Here is a 17993-nt window from a genome sequence, read left to right on the forward strand (position 1 = left end):
CAAAAGTCGATAGATCAATAAACCAGTGATCGATAACTATATTTTAAAGTACTGGATTAAAAAGGATTGTTCAATTTTATGGGTAACACGGAAAAAAGAAACTGTTCGTTTGAAAAGAATTTAAACGGCCATATCCAATTGTGTCGCCGTAACATTTCATAATACTCAGTAGCCTTATAACCCGCGTTGGTGTGTTTGTTCTATAGCACTAGAGTTGTAGATTCCGTGATCGTTTGCTTTGATATATTTTTGTCTTGGGTCATTTATTCTGTCACACCTGACCTCACATGACCCCCTCACCCCCCCCTCATCACTCAACCAAATCGTCAACCCCAACCCCCATCCCCCCCCCCCCCCCAAACGTAGACCCCATTACCTTTCCTCCCATCTTCCATCTGCTTTAGTCCCCATCCATGCGCCCCCTCCCCCCACTTTCCATCTAAACATATGTAGACCCCTGGTTACATATGACCCCCCCCCCACACACACACACCCACACAAACACACACACACCACTCAACACTTGCTTAAGACGTCAACCATTCTCCCGCCCCAACAAATCAAGTGCACTGAATACAAACTCCCAATCTCGCGCGACCCACGAAGCGAGCGATCAATAGACGAACTAGGGGCGACAAACGGGGCCTCGTTTCTCGGCGCGCTGAACCTTATCTCCCCTCACCAGGTTTAACTAGTCCGCCCGTCTTTAGACTTCATGCGTTTCAACAAACCATTGAGCATTTTATATGACGTTCGTGTCTTTCAAAAGAGAATAAAATACATTCATTACTACGTCAGAGTAGTAGTATAAGAAGCTAACCGATGTAGAAACATGTATTTAAAAATAGTTTTAAAATAAATTACAAGTATTTTTTTTAAATACGCGGATTTTTTAGAAATCTATTTTTAGTTTATGACATTTTTTTTATTAGAATCTAATGGTTTAATTAATTCTGGATTGCTTTCGTCATTGTGATTTTAATTACATGCAGTTATGGGTTTAACAGTCAACACAAAAAGGTAAGTTCTAGAAAACTATTGCGCTTGTATCTGACATGTACGCAAGCTTTTCAGATCTAGTGCTTCTATAAATAATACACCGTTTTACATCGGCTGGAACCTTTTTTTTTACTAGTTATCAAAACTGACCATGAGGCAGTACAATCAAGTCTCTAATATATACTGACTTAGGCGGTTTGAATACAACATGAATACAATAATGTATCAAAAATATATATATATATATATATATATATATATATATATATATATATATATATATATATATATATAAACCACGTTATCTCCAGAATGTACCCCTCATTCAAAGTTATATATATATATATATATATATATATATATATATATATATATATGCGCGTGTGTGTGTATGTGTGTGTGTGTTTGCGCGTAGCTGTGTGCTTCTATGATGAAACAAGCAAAATATGCATCGTGAAATAATCGAGCTTAGCTATTTACCTAGAACATCAGTTTTGATTCCTGTCAGTAGAAGCAAGTTATGTTTTATTTTTTCCTTTGCATTAGAAACTCTATCGTATTGTAAACATTTCTGATTTGTAAACTTTTCTCACATGTTTTCTTAGAAAAACGGCCACTCACTTGCTTAAAACTATACAACTCCTAACATTATTATATTAGTCATCCTTTCATGTATTTTACCCCCCCCCCCTTACCCACACACACATGCTGCCGTGCCTGCTAATGCCAGACGCTCATTCTCAGCGGGTCAGCACAATAATTGATGCCAGTGTTAATCTGGAACGCTGTTCCCATGGCCGGTCGTCGTTTTACCTTCATGTTCTAAAACAGGGGTCTCCAAGCTACGGCCCGTGGGCCAAATGGGGCCCGCGAGGTTCTCTCATCCGGCCCGCGGCGATCTTTTTGTCAACGGAAAAAACGTTTGTTGGTGATGGCTGAGGAACTTTGCTAAGAAAAATCACGACATGCCTGGAAGAAACTGTAATTTTATAGTTAATGCGGCCCTCGGACCGAAAAGTTTGGAGACCCCTGTTCTAAAACTTTCATGGGGTAGGAATATTTTTCTTTCGTTAACGCAATTAAGTGGGAGTGACCTCCCCTGAACAAACTTTTCTTTTTAAATGTGTACACAAATATTTGGGTAGGGACGGCTTCCTGTGAAATCCGGCTTAAGAAATGAAATACAAGACTAATACACACACACACACATACAAACACACACACAAACACGCACAGACACAAAGACCAGATTAAAAAAAACTTAGTTTTTTACATCTCAAGCCGGTGTAAAATGTAAAGGTTTATTAAAATATATATTGCATTTTTTTTTACGATTACAATACTGAACCCACTCCCCACCTACACTCCGTTTAAGAGAAAGTAAAAATCATTGTTAATGTACGGTATACAAAACATTGAATTTTGACAGACCTCTACGACGTCATACAACACGACTGTCAAATCTTATACTACACAGTGTCTCTAAGAATTACCACTTACGGACAAACACACGTATATCCATATCATATTTTGCTTGTACAATAAATGTTAGGATTTTTAACAATACGTTGTGGGGGTTACGTCATTTAGAACAAAATCACTCGGACAACTTTTTGTTTTTTTCTCAGAGTTAAATATTTAAACAAGTAATTAAAAAAAGTCTAGTGACAATTTTAGCGCAATTTCCTTGTGCTATCTAAAAATAGCTCTGTCGTAGCGTAAATCAAGAGCAGGGTTAGTAAAACCATTGGTTAGTTATTAAAACGTTTTTTATCAATTTTTTTTCAGTATTTTACATGTTTTATTTACAATAGAGTAACATGACTAAAAACCATTGCGCGCCCAGCTACCGAACGTGACGTCGCAGCCATTGAACGTGATGGCGCAGCTATTGAACGTGGTGACGCGTGTGGTGTGGTTGCATAAAATGCCTACTAATTCGGTCCAAATTTTAATTAATTCAAAAAAATTTTGTGACCGAACGAAAGGATATTGTTGAAAACTTTCTCGGGCAATATTGTTCTAAATTATGGCAGGAATCGATTGGTACATGTTTTAAGTCGCTAAGTGGTCTGGTTGCCGAGATATGGACCAAAAACTGCTTTTTTTCGAGGTTTTTTGGCTTTTCCGGGAAATCCATGAAAGAAACCCGGAATTTTTATGGCCTATGTTCATCCTCGTAACTTGCTTAACATAATTGCTTTTGTAACTAGTCATCGATATTGCTTCGTTGAGGAGGAGATACGACTTAAAGCTGCGGACACACATCCATCCATCCATTTATTCATACATTCATACATCCAGAAATGGAGGGTTAATAAACGCAATTCTCCAGAATGGAAATTCCGCTAAAAAAAAGAAAGCATTTTGTAGTACGGAATGTTTAGATTACGCATTCATTTACCTTTCCTAACAGTGAAATGAAACAAAAAAAATACAGCGTGAGTGATCTCCCCTAGACTTTCTCGAATATTTTTGTATAACACAATCGGTGATGGCAACTTGGGAAATAGGCATGCTTTTTAATCCATTTTTAATTACTTAAACTTTTAAAAATAAATAGAATCTCGTAGAAAAAAGATTTGCGCACCATTTGAACGGCAAACAAAATCTATATAATATTGCAGGATATTAGTTTTTTGGGAAATCGGAAATAGTGTAAATTACACTAAAACAAGAATTACTCAAATTTTCACAGAAGGCAGACAATTAGATCTTTTACTTATATGTAAAATTGTGTTTATCTATCTGAAACAGTACTCAAGTTGTAGTCTTTTGAAAAAACAAAAGTAGAATGAGTTCCACTTCCGTTTATCGGAAATCGCTGAAAAATGTATACAAAACTACACATTTGATATAATACTTATATATCAATGTTCATCAACCTAGCTGTAACGGTATTCAAGTTATCGTGTTTACAGACAAACACACACACAGACATACGGACAGAATTGCAAAGCCCAGATTTTCCGACTCGATTTCACGTAAAACGTCGAAATTTTTATAAATTTGGATTTAGAATATTTGCCCGATAAACATAAGTCCCCTATACTCCGTATATGATGAAGTACTAAGAAGTGAAAACTGTCAAAATTTCATGTGATTTTTTTTCACGATTACAATACTTCCTCTATACTCTGTATACGAGAAACAAGATCAAATAAAATGAAGTAGTCTATACCATCGCTCTACACCACACCCATACAGTTTATAATGCAACATAACACTGTTAAACTTCACCCCAGCTGCACTGCGTGCATGTCACATGTGCACCAATGCTCACCTCAGACGAGATATATGCATGACTGGCGATTGCACCAGGCGAGTATAAGTCATGCTCAAATGCTCTCAGATCACAGCTAGGTAAAAGGTATGAATCAATCAATACATCGTAAGCACATTAAACTATTTAAAAAAACACACACATGCGCACACACACACACACTTACACATACACACACTTATACACACTTACACACACAAACACTGAGGTGTTAAGTCTCCACCTGTGACACAGCACGAGTTCGCTTTGGAAGGTCTATGTGGGTGGATAATACCACCTCTCTCAATCTCATCACAATTGACCTGCCTATTCCATTGATTTCCTCCCTCTTTACACCCCCCCCCCTCTTCATCGCCCCACCCCCAACCAACCGCATTTTTTTTATCAACGCCCCACCCCTGCGTGTACAACTCGCTCAACAAAACCACCGATATCTGCGCTGCTTTTTTTTTTGTATCCTAGTCGAAGTGGGTGTTGTAAAGGAACAAACAGTCGTAGAATTAACCCAATAATTCACACATGGTTAAATATTTACCAAGCAGGACTAGGCTATCCTAGAAAAAGTCTTTACCCAAAATTTACTTGAGTTCAGTTTGCCTTTATAAGAGGGAGAGTCGCTTTACTTTAAAAAAATTGTTCAAGCTGTTTCGATCAAACATAGTGAGAAAAAAAAATCAATTCTGTCTAGTCAAATAATGTCATGAGTTAGCTAAATGGTTAAATATAAATAATCGATGAATTTCAACAGTAACTTTTAAACAGATTTATCGAATCCGAGATGATATTGTACACCTTCTGTTGCAAACTGGCCACTATACAGCCACCACATTCCTGCACTTCCCCCACATAACTCTCACACACGTTTACCACACCAATACAAGTATACATCCCCCACACACTTGTAATACGTCCATACACCTGTACTATCCAGAGTATCACCTCACACATGTTCAATACCACACACAAGTTCCACACACCCACACACCTGTAACTAAGCCCCACATAGATCTGCCATCCCGAAAACCTTTAACCTCACATAATTCTATCATATCCACACTCTTCTGTACCAGCCACACACATCTATACCTAACAAACACAAACCTCTGCCACACCACAACCGGCTGGTCCATACTCCACCCAAGCTATACAAACTCATACACCTTTTCACACATCAGACACCAGTAACACTACCTCATACACCTATTTCACACACCACACATACCTTTACCACCCATTCAGTTTTAACACACTTTTACAACCACACACATTTTTAAAACCCCACACACTTTTACAACCACACACATTTTTAAAACCCCACACACTTTTACAACCCCACACACTTTTACAACCCCATACACTTTTACCACCCCACACACTTTTACCACCCCCACACACTTTTACCACCCCACACACTTTTACCACCCCCACACACTTTTACCACCCTAACCACTTTTACCACCACATACACTTTTACCACCCCACACACTATATAGCTCTCACATCCCTGTTTAAAACTCACACACTTGTACCACCCCTACACAACTGTTCAATACTCACACATCCGTACAACCCACACATTCCTGTTAATGTTAACACTCTCCCACACCTATACCACGCCCCGTCGATGTGCAACAACATCCCACGACTCCACCCCTTAACACCTCACACCACTATTCAAAAACCCCACACAACCAAGCATCAATATACAACTGACCACAAAAGATAAAAAGAAACACCAGCCAAACATCAAGCGCTCACCCTCACATAGTCAGGTACAGAGCCTCAATTTACGCCCACCCAGCATCAGTCAACTCCTGTATTGACGAACCTTTCACGGTGAGCTCAGCTAGCAATCAAAGCCACACACTCATTGCTCAATCCCTCTTGTGTTTAATTAATTGGGAAAAAATTATCGTGTTGTTATTCAAAATACACCGCTTTATGTGACATGCGGTTTTTCAACTTTTTTTCATGTAATTAGATGAATTAATTTTTAAAAATAGTAATTAACAATTATAGAAACATTATTAAAAACAAAAGTTAGGATTTTTTAATTAAAAAAAATAATTAAAGCTGTCTTTTTTCCGAGAAATTATGGATTCTAAAATTTATCAGAATAACGTGCTTTAGCAAAATATGAGATAAAATCATAAAATGATGTATGTTCTCAAGATACCGGAAATAGAAAAAGGCATTACTTCCGGTTACCGGAAATCGCTCTAAATTAAAAAGAAACCTGAATAGAGGATGTAAGTTTTATGAAATTTCGTCCGCCTAACGTAAACAGTTTTGAGTTATCGTGTCAACACACACACACACACACATACACACACACTCTCTTTCTCACGCACACACACAATAGATACACACATAGTTAGGATTGCAAAATAGAGTTTTAATAAACCGGGAGTGATCTCCCCTAAACTTTCTCGAATATTCTTATATAAAATAACAGGGGATGGAAACTCGGGCTATAGACATGATTTTTAATCCAGGCCCTTTTCATCAGAGGCGTAGCGACCCTTCCCGGCGCCCGGGGACAAACTTGTTTTTCAAACCCATTTTGGCGCCCCCTAAGGTCGGCGCCCGGGGACATATGTACCCCCCTGCACCCCTTCGCTACGCCTCTGTTTTTCATTAAATGTTATTTCACAAGCACCTGGTTAAATCATGTGCAAGGCAATGTCATCTAGATCAGTACCACTCATGTTATTCGCATGTTTCAGCCCCTCACAATCAATCACGTATCATGGCCTAAACACATGTCATTTACATGTCATCGCATTACATAAGTCATTTACGTGTCATCTTCTTACACCTACACATGTCATTTGCATGTCGTTGTCTTAAGTGTGTCTTAGACATGACATGCAACTCCAAACATGCGATACGAATGTCACAGCCTAAAATATGTCATACATATGTCACCGCCCACACTTCATTTACATGTCACTGCCCCACATAATTTGGGACATACATTAGCGCCAATGTGTACATGTCTACATTTGTTTGTCTGTTTCTCTGGCGACACCTTATTGACAATTCTAGGTCAAAGTGCACAAAAAATTGTGGCTTAAAACAACCCGCATGTTTGACTGTTCCGTTGCTCTACTAACACATCGCAATCGTGTACGGGCACATTGAAATACACATAAATTCATTACGTATGTGTTAATGTATGCGTATGTTTTTAACTAAAGTTTCTTTCATGCGTCTCTTCAAGGGGCAATGCCCCGTCCCCCACCCATCTCAACCTAGAAGCATGCACACCGCTCCCCGACCCCCCTTCCCCCGCAGTGCATAGAATTTTTTTAAATTTAAATTGAAAATATATACTATAATTTATCCCCCCTCCCCCAAAAAAAAACCCACCGGAAAACATGTTTGAAGGAAACACTGTTTATATGATACATTATATATATATATATATATATATATATATATATATATATATATATATATATATATATATATATATATATATATATATATATACATATGCCAAACAAGCCATAGGACTGTGTGGCTATGCGATTGTTGGAGGTCCCGACAGTGTTATTTATGACACGATAAGCCTTTCATTTCGGTTCAACAAAATAGGTTGAGTATGTCGGCGGCGTATGCCATTTACGGTCAGGTAGAAAGTCTGTGTAAAAAAAATTACATTGTACCTTCATGCTGAGCTTAGCAAGATTAGATCGAGGGCTCTAATACTAGTGTTATTGTGCTACACCAAAAACAAAATATAATTAAAAACCACACAACGCGTTGTTTTTGTTATAATGTAATGCAACGAAGAAAGATATAATTCGTTTTACGTGGTTAATTAAAAACATTTTCTCATTTGTTGTCGTGTAGTATAGCGCATGATTACTGACTAGAAAGTCTCGAGTTCGGTTCTTGGACTCGATGTTATGTGACGTTCGCGGTTTTTTGAGTATTGCTTGAAAGAAAGGCTGGATGTTTTATTGACCACACTTGTCCTCATGAGCTCAGTTAGATAAACACTCTGCCTTATACGCCTTCGACTTGTACGTTGACATTAATATAGCCAGGTATTTCCTCTTTAATAATCCTTTAATCTCCGAACGTTGTATCATATTTAATAACTCGCGAGACAGCTGGGCTTACATATATACCGAACAATACAACAGTAGTATTTCATATGAATTCCAATCGATCAAATACAACAGTGCCCCCTAGGATGATTATATGTTAACATACAGAACAGCATAGGATCTAGCGTGTGGAGAATAGCACGCATAACTAAATAAATACAAAGATAATCTACATGATATTAGCAAAGCATGGTCCTTGCCCGCATAAACGTTTGCACCGACATTCTACATTATTCAATGTGCCCGCTTATATATATATATATATATATATATATATATATATATATATATATATGTGCATATATATATATATATATATGTATATATATATATATATATATATATATATATATATATATATATATATATATATATATATATATATGGCCATTATTAAATATAAATAGATATATATTTATTTATTTTAATAATGTATGTATATATTCTACTTATGTAATTAATCAACGCTAAAAACGAATGCTTGAAATTATAAATTTTATTACGCCTTATATAAATCTGCATGATGTTTCTGTACTATATATCCGTTTATAACGTAATGATGACCACTCCTTTAAAACACTAAAACAGCACCCTGTTTGGGATGGGTGGGGATGGTTAGTGTATATTACACTCGTAAATCTAGCCTAGAGATTTACAACATCGTATACCCGAGGTAAACTACCCTTGTGTTAAAATTATATAGCGACATCCCGATATATTATTACGTCGTGCGTTAAATAAAACTGCTGACGAAAACGCTAAGTTGAGAAATGATAAAGTTCGAAATTTTCCCATGGCAATGAAAAAATGTGGAAAATTTTTATTTCTCAAACAGCACCATTCGTCTAGAGTCTAGACTAAACCACCCCACATCCGATTTACTCGAACCCTGCTCCCATGATATTTTAATTAAACTTTTAATGCTTTAATTACCTAAGGGGTGCCATATTGCACACGGCTTAAATGTTTTCTCAGCAAGATCGTGTGCAAACTCAAGTAAAATGGATCAGATCTATGATCTGTAAGATAGTGTATAATCCTAGTAAAATGGATTAGATGCACCCTCGTTAAACCGGTATAGTCTCGCAAACACACTGTCGGATTAACCCTACTATACACAGACGGATTAGTTGTACTATACACCAGACGGATTAACCATACTTTACACCAGACGGATTAACCGTTCTTTTCAACAGACGGATTAACCATACTTTACATCAGACGGATTAACCGTAATCTGTATCAGACGGATTAACCGCACTTTACATCAGACAGATTAACCGTACCCTGCACCAGACGGATTAACCGTGCCCTGCACCAGACGGATTAACCGTACTCTGTATCAGACGGATTAACCGTACTCTGTATCAGACGGATTAACCGTACTCTGTATCAGACGGATTAACCGTACTCTGTATCAGACGGATTAACCGTACTCTGTATCAGACGGATTAACCGCACTTTACATCAGACGGATTAACCGTACTCTGCACCAGACGGATTAACCGTACCACAACATAATTTGTTTAGACATACCATTATGACATTCTTTGGAAACACAATTACGATTAGTGAATAATAACCAATAACTCTATTGATAGTTTACTGTTACTGAAATAGTAAACATTTTTTTTATAAGAACATGCTACCCAAACAAACACGGAAGAATTGCGGACAACAACGTAAAATATGTTTTAGTATTTTTTAGTATAGTCATCTATAAATTTTCTATGACATTCTACTGCCTATCTAGCTGGAATTATTTTAAAAAAAAATAATTTCCTCAAAGCTAACTACTGAATCCCACATCCTTCTTCTATAAGGGACCAGTAAATATTGAAAATAAAATGAACCAGCCGACCCGCGGCGTATCATGCGCCGCTATTTAGTTGTTTTATTTTCTACTTTTCAGTGATTCATAATTTGTGAATTCGACAGTACCAATGCTGCCACTGAAAATATCTGCTTTAAAACACTATCAGTAGGTCGTTAAGGACCATACTACCCCCCCCCCCCCCTCCTTTCCCGCACCCCCCCCCCCCCCCCCGTGAAAGCAGCCTCCTCTTAGTTACCTCCCCTAAGTTAAAATCGTTTCAAACTAAATTATCTGCCCCTAATAGCCGTCACTAAACCCGGCTCTACGAATATAAACATTTAGCGTGAACCACAGCTCATCAGACCATGTAGGGGTGGGGTGGTAGGGAGCGCGCTTACAGCTTGTTTTCTAGCGTCTCCCAGAAGAGAATTATATAAATAGACGAGCCGACCCGCGGCGTGCTATTTAGTTGTTAAAACGTTTTTCTTAACTCAGCTTCGCGTTTGCTTGTTTGGTTGTTTGGATGTTTGTTGTTAAAATTGACATCGAAAATTAGCCCACTTCTGATTGCTCTAGAGACCTGAAATTTGGCATGCATGCTACTTTCGCCTAACAATTTCAGATGCAATCATAAAAACTAGCAATTAGTGACCGTAATTAGCTTAATTTCATTACGCCCCAAGGACCATAAAATTGAGGACATGATTTCTAAAGATACCGACAAGACTGGAGTCCTAATGACACAGTTACTTCGGCCCCAATCGATGTGAGCGCGCTGGCCGTGATCGTATAGTTGTTAGTACTTCGCGTTGTGGCCGCGATTACCCAGGTTCGAATCCTGGTCGCTCAAGATTTTTAGTCCGTGTATTTATAAACACTTTTTTAAAAACCACGTTTTTCATGTGTAGCAACGGACTAAAAAGGAGAAAATAAAATACTTAAAAAAAACTTTTTAAAAAACCACGTTTTTCTTGTGGACTAAAAAGTAGAAAATAACTATTTACATACATTTGATGACAAAAAACGTGGGTCGGGCAGATGGGTCGGGAAATTTGATGGTGAACGTACCCACGTTTTTTGTCATCAAATGTATGTAAATAGTTATTTTCTACTTTTTAGTCCACAAGAAAAACGTGGTTTTTTAAAAAGTTTTTTTTAAGTATTTTATTTTATTTTCTACTTTTCAGTAATTCATAATTTGTGAATTCGACAGGACCACTGCTGTCACTGAAAATATTTGTTTTAAAACACTATCAGTAGGTCGTTATGGACGATAACCCCCCCCCCCCCCACCCTCATTTCCCCCAACCCCTAACCCCCTCCCCCCCCCCCCCGTGAAAGCAGCCTTTGAGCTACCTCCCTTAAGTTTAAAATCGTTTCAAACTAAATTATCTGCCCCTAATAGCCGTCACTAAACCCGGATCTACATTTAGCGTGAACCACAGCTCACTAGACTTCCTAGAGAGGAAGAGAGGGGACTGCAAGACGCGCTTACAGCTTGTTTTTTAGCGTCTCCCAGAAGAGAATAATATATATATATATGTATATATATATATATATATATATATATATATATATATATATATATATATATATATATATATATATATATATATATATATATATATATATATAGATGTCAAGAAATAACAAGAACTAAAAAAAAAAAACATGTGATTTACCGCCCCCTACTATAATTGTATGGCAATTCCATGATTTGATCCGCGTACATAAAATACGCGTTATGCAAATTGTGTTGTTTAAAGCCTTGGCAGACTTGCCGATTCACGTTGTAGCTTCCGATGACAAAGCACATACATAGAGAATAGAACTTTAAAAATGCATTTTTATAAATTTTACGTATTTGAATTAAATAAATTATCAGTTTGAAATCCAATACGTAGGCCTATTTTTGCTTTGTTGGTGATTGATTGCAATATTTTTTCAACTTTTAAAAGTCACACTTTTTATTATTTAAATTCTAATAATTTTTTTTTAAAGCATTTTCAGAATTTTTTTATTCCGAAAAAAAAAATCGAATTTAAACTTCCTGATCTGTTCATGTTTAGAAAGTCTAAAATCGATTACTCCCTTAAGTTAATCCCTTACAATAAAGCAGATCAATACCAATCAGAATCAAACTTTTCAGTCCAACTAAATTTTTGTTCCTAAAAATGGTTCTATTATACAATAAAGCTAAAACTCTACATTAGAATTTCTTCTTTACGGTCAATTTTCCTAATTTAGTATTCGTGGCATGACAATAATCGTAATCGATTTGATATTCCATTTGGCTATTATATGTTCAGTGTATCGACTATCCTACAAACAATGACGCCGTTAATCGATTACCGATACACACATGAAATACCGTGTACAAAAAAGCCAGGTCTTTAGAAGTTGGGTTTTCTAAAGTGATCGATAGGCGCCAGAAGAAAACAGCCGAAGTTTGGTCGAGTTTGCCAGACGACTCAAACTGCTGAATAATTCCACGTACAACACGGGTTTGCGGAGTTCCAAGGGGCGTTGATCTTCATCGTCTGCTAACTCTTTGAGAACATTCAGCGCGTGGTACTTTGTGACAATTGTGTTTTTTTTTTTGTGGGTTTTTTTTTTTTTTTTTTTTTTTTTTTTTTTTTTTTTTTTTTTGTGCAGATAATGTTGTAAGAAAGTAAAAGCTATCCTTTAAGTCCAGACGGTCCGTGTAGCGGGCGAAGTAGAGTTCATCTGTTTTTTTTTTTTATTTTGTGTTTGACGTCGGAAATATTGTCGGCAATATGCCAAGCCACGTTTAAATTCCCTTACGTAAGTTAGGTAGACCCAGGAACCTACGACAAACTTCCATCCCAGATCCGAACTCCGTACTGCCGTTATGATTACGTAACGATAACACCTTCACGTTCATCGATTGCATATTCGAATTAGTTAAAACCTTTACCAATTATAAAATTCATTTCTCATACTGTTTAATTGATTTAAATGTATAATAGTTAATATAGGGTTAGGGTTAGGGTTAGGGTTAGGGTTAGGGTTAGGGTTAGGGTTAGGGTTAGGGTTAGGGTTAGGGTTAGGGCTAGGGTTAGGGTTAGAGCTAGGGTTAGGGCTAGGCTTAAACCAATGTCTAGCGTTGGTTTTGGTTTTGTGTGAAGTTTTAGGCTAAGGCGGATCGTTATGTTTTGGTCTTTTTCTTAAGGTTTGGATTAAAGTATAGGTATAGAATTCTAATTAGATTTTGGATTCTAACTTCAGAGGGGGGTGGGGGGTTATTCCCTGGGGGGTGGGGTGGGGGGTGGGGGTAATTGACAGGGGGGGGGGGGTAATTGCTCCGGGGGGTAAATACGGGGGGGGGGGGAATGTCCGGGGGGGGTAATGCCCTGTAGCCGAATTTGATATAGTGTACGCGAAAAACTAAATGTAAATGACATGCGTAAGACAACGACATGCAAATGACATGTGCAAGTGTAAGAAAACTAAAAAGTACAAAAGCTTGGATGTTTGAATAAGCACAATATATAAGATTAATGTACATAGCTGGATAGTTTAAAAACTGATATATTTGGAGATTAAAATTTAGTTTCAGAGTTCACTATTAACTAGGCAGTTCAGCAGTATAAGATATTTCATTTGTCGTTGTTACGAAGGCCTTGGTGTCGATACATCGATTTCTCTTAGCGTAGTTTGCGTCCACGAAAACCGTCTTTATGGCAGCTACAGTTCTAATCGATTAGCCATACTCAATTAATCGTTTGGCCGGTATCGACACGGTCCAGGGCTATTGCGTTTTATGATTTGTGTTCAAGTATAGTTTCGATGATGCTAAGAGAAGCAAGCGTTTATATGGCTATATGTAGTATTGGCTGCTTAGTAATCACACGCGAGTGCTACAGCACACACACAGACAGACAGACACACACACACAAGAGCGTTCACAATCACAATCACAATCGCACAAACACAATCACGCACGCACACAAACACGCGCGCACCCTCCTCACAAACACACATATCTGCTACACTTTTAAAACTTAACATCGTACAAAAACTATTTAGTTAGAAACTCCTTCAAAACATCCACAGTATACCCCCTTTCCCAACATACACACACACAACACCAACACCTTTAACACCCCAACATCGTACAAAAACTATTTAGTTAGTAACTCCTTCAAAACATCCACAGTATACCCCCTTTCCCAACATACACACACACAACACCAACACCTTTAACACCCCAACATCGTACAAAAACTATTTAGTTAGTAACTCCTTCAAAACATCCACAGTATACCTCTCCCCCCCCCCCCCCCCACCCAACACAAACACACCTTCAACTCTGTCAACACCCCAACATCCTACAAAAACTATTCAGTTAGTAACTCATTAAAAAAACTTTCACAGCCTACTCCTGCCCCCCCCCCATCTTACTCCCCCCCAATCTCTCCCCCCCCTCACAACAGAAACTTCGTCCTTCACTTTCAGGTCGTCACGCTTGAGCGAGTTGTAAATAAATGCCCCCCCCCCCCCCACAACCAACACCTCCAACACTTTCAACATCCCAACATCTTACAAAAACTATTGAGCTATTAACTCATTCAAAAAAATAATATCCACAGCCTACTCTTCCCTCCCCCCCACTTCCCCCAGCAGCGATCTTCGTCCTTCACCTTCTGGCTTCCACGCTTGAGTGATTTGTAAATAAATGCCCCCCACCCCCCCACCACCGCCCTCTCTCTCAGTCCATTGTTGTGTCAGCGTGTGTCACCCCAGGTGAACATTGCTTGTTAATCTCACGTCAAGATAAGGCGACATTGATAACTGATTTGTCTAGCACACCATGTTAGTTCAAGTAAAACGTTGACATCGTGGTGTGTTTAAAATGAAAATAGATTGAAGATAAGTCGACATCGATAACGGTTTGATTTGTTTAGCATACCGTGTTAGTTCAAGTAAAACATTGACATCCTGTAGTGTTTAAAATAAAAGTAGGCCGAGTGATTTTGTTTTGAAATGTAGTAAGACAAAGATATTAGTCATGTAAAAAAAAAGTAAAGCTTCCCTTTCAAACCTGACGGTCTATGGGGCAAGTGAAGTAGAGTTCACTTGTTTCTGTGACCTCGGCATATGAAGACATAGTGTGGTCAGCACTATGCCCAGCCGCCTTTACTTTCCTTAACGTGAGTTAGGTACAAATCAGAGTTGGGTGGACTCAGGGACGGTCTACTGACTCGAACCCGGATTCGAACTCTAGACTAACGGGTTATCAGTCCAGCTCTCTACCGCTAGACCACTCCGTCCCATAGTAATAGTATTAGTCATGTATTTAGACTATATTCAGATTGCATATCATTGAATAACACCGATTGAGAAAGTGATATTTTAGAGATTTTTTAAAATTTATAAATTGTAAACACAAATATTTCTTTAAAAAAGCATTTCATTTTATTATATTTCATAATATCGAAGATAATTTGTATATAAATTTAGGTAAGTTAGGTTAGGTGTGCCTGTTTTAAATTTATAATAAATTATTTTTTTACACAACGAGTCAATGGAAATCATTAACCTTAATTGTTTACCAAGACACACACACACACAAACACACGCACACACACATACATCGTTAAACATAAGCAACGCTCTAATTAGTTTGTTGTATCTAACGTTAATATCGTTATCTAGTCCAGCGGTTCTAAATCTGGGTTCAATCGAACTCACGGGGTTCGGTGAGTCAGTCTCAAAGTTTGTCGGAGGTCAATACATACACCCGACTTACAGTATTCACGATGGGGATTTTGTGCGTGCGGACAATAGAACTATCAAGAAGGGTTCGGTGTATGAAACTCGCGGGGTTCGATACTCCCAAAAAAGATAAAGAACCACTGGTCTAAACTTCATTATCGCAAAGTATAAACTTTAAATCGGTTCTACTGGAAATTGTATAAACAAATCTAGCTAAATGTTCTAACCATTGCTGTGTGAACACACCCCCATTCCCCCAACACACACACACACACACGCGCGTACACCTGTTATCTAATTAAAACAACACTATCATATAATGGAAGGGGCTATCGCATCACCTGCTCGCTGTGAGCGATCAATAAATCTCTGCTCAGTTCCCGTTATCGATAGAACCAAACGATGTCAAGCGATACATTGGTCCAAAGTGGTCGAAATGATAATGTACTCACACGTTTCTTTTAAAACAAGGACATAAAAAGGTTTTGTAATTAATTATACTAACTCCTAATTAAACGCTACAATCATCTATACTACTATATCTTCAGTGTTTCTTTCAGACTTTATTTCTCCGGGGTGGGGGAGGGGGCACTTTATATTTTCGGGGGGGGGGGGGAGACAGACACTGGTACAAGTATGTTTTCTGTATAAAATAAATTCCATCTCGTTCGGCGAGGAGGTGGGGGGGGGTAGATTTTATTCCAGCGGGCTCCGCCCCCCACCCCGCCCCCTAGAAGATATGCCTGGAAGAAACTGTATATCTTAACTCACTACTTTAACTACTTTGTAACACTACGACTATAACTTTCAACTACTATGTAACTGTACGAATACAACTTTCACTATGTACCTGTTCTACGATAACTTCCTACGACTATTTCACTGTCCGACTATAACTTCCTACGACTATTTCACTGTCCGACTATAACTTCCTACGACTATTTCACTGTCCGACTATAACTTCCTACGACTATTTCACTGTCCGACGATAACTTCCTACTGCTAGGTCATTGTCCGACTATAACTTTTAACTACTTAACTATCTACTGCTCAAATGTAACTTCCAACTCTTAGTCGATTTTGTGCTCGACTGAGTTCTAACGCTATCCCTGTAGGCCTACATCTGACCATCACACATGACTGGCCATCTGGCTTTCTTTATGTCGAACTATTCTATTGGTTCCCACTCCAATCTACTTCAACTACCTGACCAATGGCTAGATACTTAAACCCTACACTATTCTACATTTCTCCTAGCTCTAAACTCTGGCCTAAACTTTCGTCATCCCAACCACAGCCCATCTACAACACACAGTCCTCATGTACCACACAATCCACATATACCACACATATCCAACACAACCCACATATCACACACAACAACCCATATCCCACCCAACCTTACATATCCCACCCAACCCCCATATCCCACCCAACCCCCATATCCCACTCAACCGCCATATCACACCCAACCCACATATCCCACCCAACCTTACATATCCCACCCAACCCCCATATCCCACCCAACCCCCATATCCCACCCAACCCCCATATCCCACCCAACCTTACATATCCCACCCAACCCCCATATTCCACCCAACCTTACATATCCCACCCAACCCCCATATCCCACTCAACCGCCATATCACACCCAACCCACATATCCCACCAACCCCCATATCCCACACAACCGCCATATCCCACCCAACCTTACATATCCCACCCAACCTTACATATCCCACCCAACCCCCATATCCCACTCAACCGCCATATCACACCCAACCCACATATCCCACCCAACCTTACATATCCCACCCAACCCCCATATCCCACCCAACCTTACATATCCCACCCAACCCCCATATCCCACCCAACCCCCATATCCCACCCAACCTTACATATCCCACCCAACCCCCATATTCCACCCAACCTTACATATCCCACCCAACCCCCATATCCCACTCAACCGCCATATCACACCCAACCCACATATCCCACCAACCCCCATATCCCACCCAACCTTACATATCCCACCCAA

General features: G+C 38.7%; 1 protein-coding gene across 1 annotated transcript in view; it reads left to right on the forward strand.

The window, feature by feature from the left end:
• The first annotated feature begins 687 nt into the window (after positions 1 to 687).
• LOC131948406 (uncharacterized) overlaps positions 688 to 17993 on the forward strand; it is a 28395-nt gene continuing 11089 nt past the window's right edge. The window contains exon 1 of the mRNA XM_059310014.1: positions 688 to 1020. Coding sequence (XP_059165997.1) covers positions 995 to 1020 — 26 coding nt within the window. The 5' untranslated portion in view covers positions 688 to 994. The remainder of the gene's footprint in view (positions 1021 to 17993) is intronic.

This window comes from Physella acuta, unplaced genomic scaffold (genome assembly GCF_028476545.2).
Source record: "Physella acuta isolate Inbredline_101_S28 unplaced genomic scaffold, ASM2847654v3 ptg000642l, whole genome shotgun sequence".
Taxonomy (NCBI): Eukaryota; Metazoa; Mollusca; class Gastropoda; family Physidae; genus Physella; species Physella acuta.